General features: G+C 28.2%; 1 protein-coding gene across 4 annotated transcripts in view; it reads right to left on the bottom strand.

The window, feature by feature from the left end:
- Positions 1-1,328: 1,328 nt before the first annotated feature.
- The window catches only part of LOC106465082 (choline transporter-like protein 1), a 64,602-nt gene continuing 59,569 nt past the window's right edge, over positions 1,329-6,361 (bottom strand). For all 4 annotated transcript variants that reach the window (XM_022392902.1, XM_022392904.1, XM_022392905.1 and 1 more), the window contains 3 exons: positions 5,159-5,251; positions 2,961-3,053; positions 1,329-2,013 (listed from right to left, as the gene is read on the bottom strand). In XM_022392902.1, the coding sequence (XP_022248610.1) occupies positions 1,948-2,013; positions 2,961-3,053; positions 5,159-5,251 (252 nt within the window). In that variant the 3' untranslated portion in view covers positions 1,329-1,947. The remainder of the gene's footprint in view (positions 2,014-2,960; positions 3,054-5,158; positions 5,252-6,361) is intronic.

Genomic DNA, 6,361 nt, shown 5'->3' with positions numbered 1-6,361 from the left:
TATGTATTTTAATTATGTACTTGTAACTACGTTTTTTAATAGTAAATATCTTCTAATTCTAAAGTCATCATCTGTCTCTCTTATGTTGTTTTCTTTATTGACTCTTCACCACATCTACCACTAACTTATTTTTATATAACTCAGTATGAAGATAAATTAAATTTGAGTTGAGTTAGTTACAGAAACTTATTCTTTGCATCAAAATCAACCAAAGTAAACAACATTTAGAAAACGCAGCTAGCGTTTCTGAATATATTTATTATCCTCTAAGTTTTCTTTGAACACGCACACACAAAATCACATAAACATGACATAAGAATCTCCGAAATCAGTTATTTTTAAATTTGTTCTAGATCAGCGTTTCCCAAATTATGTTCCACAGAACACTGGTGTTCCATCTGAGATTGATAGGTGCTCCATGAGAATATTCATGATTTTAAATTTAAATAAAATATTTAACATTGTTTGGGAAATGCTGTTCTAGATTTTTGTCATAAATATTTGTGACCACAATATTCAAAATTAAAACCCAGATTATACTCAGTGGCATTCCTCAAAATCTGATACACTTTCAGGCTTACTTCCCTCTCTCTTAATTTCTGTTGATTATTCATTGATTCATTATGCATCATGTGCAAAATTACAAAGCAAAACTTGACAGACATGGCAAAACCACAGACAACAGTGCATTCAAAAACTCAATTTTAAAGCAAGGAAATACAAAAAAAAATGTTTTAAAAAGTTAACAATAGCATTTCTTTTTCCAAACTTAGTTAAAAAATTTAGTAACTTTAAAAATTGAAGGCAAAAAGAGTTATAAAAATATACAAGAAAATCCTAAGGGCAAATATTATCATTTATAAGCTATGAAAATTAAATGTCTGCAGTTTTCATTAAAAATATAATCTCTTACTTGAAACTAGCCTGGAAAAAGAAATTACTAATAACACTTCACAATTTGCCCTTAAGAACCATATTAGTTAAGCCTGAAAATGTTAATGAGGAGTTTGCAAAAACAATATACCAGCACTTCACAAAAATGTTCCATACACACAATCTAGTTTTTCTCTACCTCTGCATAAAACAGTTTTATAAAATAATAAATTAAAAAGAAATCATACCGATTACAGTATTTTTTATAATAGCAGTGAAGTTTTCTTTTTTTAATTCTGATATTCACTTGAAATTTTTTGTTGACAATAATATGTGAAAACATTAAAGAAACAATTTTAGACTAACAAGTCATCAAGGATTATTGTTATTTTTGGTTTCAGGATAAGATCAAAATTAATTTTTTGATATTTTTTTCATTATACAAAACCTTTTAATCATCTTTGTGGAAAACAATGAATCATTTAATAAAAATATCTATGACTAAGTGAGAATTTTCCATTTCATATGAAATTCTTAGTGCTAATAAAAAAAAATCTTTAATTGAATGAAAAGAATTACTCAGCAGTGTTCCAGTCTTTTTAGAAATATTTAGAAATGATACAAGGTAGATAATGATGAAAAACTATGCTTGCACTTATTTTAATTTAAGTTGTTCTGGAGAATGGCTTTTAGTAACCAAGACAACTAACTTTGAATTTACATTATTAACTCTGCAAAAGCTAAAACGTTTTTCAATGAAAAAAATGTCAAAGGCTGAAATTATATTTTTGTAATTGATGATTTGTGAAGGAGTTTTTGTTCTAATATTTAATCAAATTGATATAAAATATAACAATGTTAGGCCTACACAGCCCAACTCTGCAGTCTTGTACTTAAAATAATGTTGCTTGAACTTGGTCTATTGTATCATTACTTGGCCTGTAAGGATTTGTATGTTGATAAACATAAATACATCCAAAATTATAGAAAACACTTTATGTTAGATTCACAATTGATGCACAAATATAAATAAAGGTGCTTTGTTCTTCAAAATAAGACTATGAAAGGGTAGGATCAGCCTCCTTCATTCTTTCCATTTTCTTCTGCTTCTAGGGCTTTTTTACTGTTTTCCACAAACACCTAAAGTTTAAAAACAAGATTTGAAGAATAAAAAAATATTAAAATGTAGTGAATAGGAGAGCATCCAAATTGTTTGTTTGAAGTTAAGCACAAAGCTACACAATGGGCTCTCTGTGCTCTGCCCACCACATGTATCAAAACCCGGTTTCTAATCCAAATAGTAATGAACTTTAAAATTTAATTTCATAGAACCACCAACTGTTGCCTTGGTAAGTTTTGAAACCTTAGTTAAATTTTAAAGCAATCAAAAAATGAAATTTCAATTTTTAATGGCTCATGAGTGTGTGTGTCATGGTAACTGAAAATCTTACAATAAGTTCTGTATTTCCTTCCTTTTGGAATTTGCCTTGGATATTGACAAAATCATTATATTGCCCTGTACACATAACGCAAGCCTTCACTTTCCTAAATATGTAAATACAGTTTAACGAAAGATGATCTTCACATTAATATTCATCTATGTTAAAAAACATTAGTACTTTTTAAAACTCCACTTGTTGTTAAAACAGATATCGTCTTCTCTTACTTTTAAAATTAAAATCTGTAAAGTTAAAGCATATTTACAGAAGTAATCACTATTTCTTTCCAGACTTTTATGACTGACAGTAACTTTCAGCCCAAAACTTTATTAGTAGTATATTTTAGTCTTTGAATGAGTAGCTTTGTTTAGTCATTAGCAAGTAAATGTTGTACACTACATCATTTTCATTAATGTTAACATGCATCATTACACTGATCAGCATTTAAGAACATGCTACTGCAAACAAAGTACATGATATATCATGTAAGTACTTTTTAATATATATTTTTTAAACATAAAGAACTATTGTAAGCAGTTTAAATTCTCATATACTTTGTAGTTAAATATCCATTACCAATTAAACTTGTTTATTCACACTAAACATCTGATTACCAAATTTTTTAGATACAGATAATTTTTTTCTTACCATCAAACCACTACTCATGTAGTATGGCTTTTCAACTCCATCATTCCGTTCACAATCTTCACAGAAACACAAAAATAAAGTATCGATTGCCATCTACCAGAAAAGGGGAAAAAAACGTTTTTTTCAATCTGGCCAACAGAGGGAAACATTTTTATTACCATACCACCACAACTTAAAGTTTTATGTGTTCTAACATATCTAAAAATAAGATTCATTTGCTTATGCCTTCATAATAAAAATAAAATAAAATAATTAAATTCACTCACTTGTGTTTTTACAACATAGTCTATTACACATTTGATAGTAGGATTCAGGCACTTGTGGCTATGTAACAAGTGTTGTTTCTTATGTATATTACAATACTAATATAATAACTCTTAATACATACATATGTTCGTACTTAAAAACTTGAGTTATAGCTTAGGCCTACAGGGAATAAAACTTGTTTCATTATGATTATCTTTTAGTACCAATTAAGCATGAAATTACTTTAAGACAATTGTTAGCGAACTGTGTTTAGCACTAGCCCATCTTAATGACAAGCTAAGTTTGGTTCCTTACAACCCTAACTTAAGAAAGTAATTGCACATCCCTTAACCATATGTGCACAGGTGGGGATGTGGGTGGAGGATCATACATGCCTAGAACTTTTACAGGGTGCCATTCAATATGGTATTATGAATTTGATATCAGAATTTTCAACATTTTATGTTACTTTACATTGCTACTTTTCCAACAGTTCGTGTTAGAGTAGAGAAAATATAAGATACAATCTATAGATACCAAAGAAAACTTTAGCTATGCATTTAAGAAGCAGGTTGCAAACTTTTAAATTATTTTATTCTTAACACAAATATCACCTTACACTCAGAATTGTCAAATTGGAGTCAGACTGACTTTGTCAGTCTACAGACCTATTTTGAGTACATGTACCATATTAACAAACCTGATTTTTTGTGCACAACACTTGTACTATTTAATAATGCTTGCCATATTTCATGAAGATACACTTCATAAATTTTGAATTATACTCAACATTTCTTCTTCAATATGAGGTCAGTCCAATGGACCGATCCTGTGCACATTCAGTTAAATAATAACATTTGAACATACATGTAGTTTTTATCAGTAGCTACATGTTAAGTACATATTTTTTTCAATCTTCAAAATTTAGTTATAATAAATATAGCCGAATTACAATAACAGTGATCACAATAAAAATATTCTAGATTAAAATTTTCTTTATGTTAAGTGTAATTAAAATAATTATATTACTAGTTTTCCAGAACCTTTTACCTAAAATAAACACTTGAAATTTTTAGCCAAACTTTAGAGTTTGAAGCATACGTAGAAAGTTTTACCACCATTATTGTGACATAAAGATGACAACTTACTTCAAGAAACATATCAATTTTATTGGCTTATATTGTATCTTTACCAAAATGTGTAGTCATGTAAGCATTAAAATATACCTCTGAAGATGGTGCAAGCTAAGACTTCAGAACAGAAATAAAATTCAGTTTTTTGAAGTAGGTGGTTATCTATAATTCACACATGAATCAATAGTTTTCATGTGAATCAATACATTATTACTGATGATTTCCAATTACGTTTTCTGTTTTACTGATTATTCTTGACCTCATTTCTTTCTTAAAATTATTTTCTATTTGATCACATCACAATTGTCATATTTTTGTACTACTTTAAAGTTTATGTTTTTTGTTTGCAAAATAGAATAATAATAAAAAGTAAAGACATAAAAACTAAACAAATAAATAATACTGTTCTATGATTTCTAATTTTGTCTTCAACTTTCAAATTGATCTTTTTAATGCAAAGAAACATAAATACAAACACATGACTTTAGCCGCCAATGAAATTTACTTCCTGTTTTTTAACTTAAGTCCAGATTTTGGGATCCACCAAATTGTTCTCCCTTTGCCTTGATAAAGAAAGTTTCACCTGTCATAAGTTCTAATCTAAGGTTTTATCATGCATTTTTGAATATAATTTAAAACTTTTTTTATCTTACTTCTTTATTAATACTTTATCCATAATATTAGAAAAATATTTGTTGTTGAGAAACATCCTACATAATTTCAATGATTGTTATTAAATTTTTTTTTGGGTATGTGTAAACTTTAAGTGATTACATGTGAGATAAGTTTTTAATGAAGATAGCATTCCTCATTACTTACCTCATACACCCCAAGAAAACAATGGGAAATAAGAAATGCAAAGATACAGCCTATAGTAACAGGAACCCAGCTGTGTTGGAGGTCTTCTTTATTCTGTTTAAAAGAGGTGAAGAATATAAATGTTTTGATACATGATATTATTATTAAATTTAAAGTTCTATGATGATTTACTTAAACATGGTTTATGAACATTTTTTCTTATCAAATTATTTTCAACTAGGCCCTAAAACTCAATGTTATGGGGTCATTCTATTATTAACTTCTAATTCATTCTCTACAACCTACAACTTATATGCCTCATAAATATGATGGAGTATTTTTCATGCTTTTATTTTTATTCAAGGAATACTGTCACATTGCAGATTATCAGATGTCATTATACTTGATTTGAAAAGGTGATAAACTAATAAAATTAGTTGTTTGTTCATTATCAAAAGTATCAGAAATGTTGCTCTATAGGTGGCTGTTTGTGCTATTAATTACTAATCACAGTATTCATACCTCACTGAAAAAAAAAATTGAACATTTTCTAAAAAAGGATTTTTCTGGGAAGTACTGCAATGGAAAAGTGTTCAGATTGTGCTGATATTAACTGTAATGTTTTATACATTAAAAGTGGTACCTTTTATTGAAAAAAAAAGGTTTTTAAGAACTCCGTTTTGATGTAATTTATTGATGTAATTCACAAATTACATTCATAAAGATATAATCAAACACTCACATACAGTCCTAGTGAAAATCATGTTCTTGTTATGAAGAGAGTACTTTTATTTAAAATTATGTTCTGTGATAAAAAAAATGGTTGTTGAACATACCATAGTTATTTTTTTAATTGTCAGAATCTTAAACACCCAAAGTGTGAAATTTATTATGTATTTTTGTTTGTGGTACCATGTAATAGATGGCGCCACATTAATTTATTATATAGAACAAAGAAGATGAAACTTTTAATTTATACTTTTGTTTAATGCAACACATACACACATTTGTTTGTTTGTAATTAAGCACAAAGCTACACAATGGGCTATCTGTGCCTTGCCCACCACAGGTATCGAAACCCAGTTTCTAGTGTTGTAAGTCTGAAAACATACCACTGGGGGGGCCCCACATACACATATACTTACACACACATTCAAATGATAAAAAGCTATTTAGATAAAAACTTAAAACTGTCAAAAAAATTTAATGGTTCAATAAATTGTT

Source organism: Limulus polyphemus, unplaced genomic scaffold (genome assembly GCF_000517525.1).
Source record: "Limulus polyphemus unplaced genomic scaffold, Limulus_polyphemus-2.1.2 Scaffold1829, whole genome shotgun sequence".
NCBI classification, from domain to species: Eukaryota; Metazoa; Arthropoda; class Merostomata; order Xiphosura; family Limulidae; genus Limulus; species Limulus polyphemus.
Note: the sequence above shows the minus strand (reverse complement) of the source record. Positions and strands in the feature narration are given on the sequence as shown.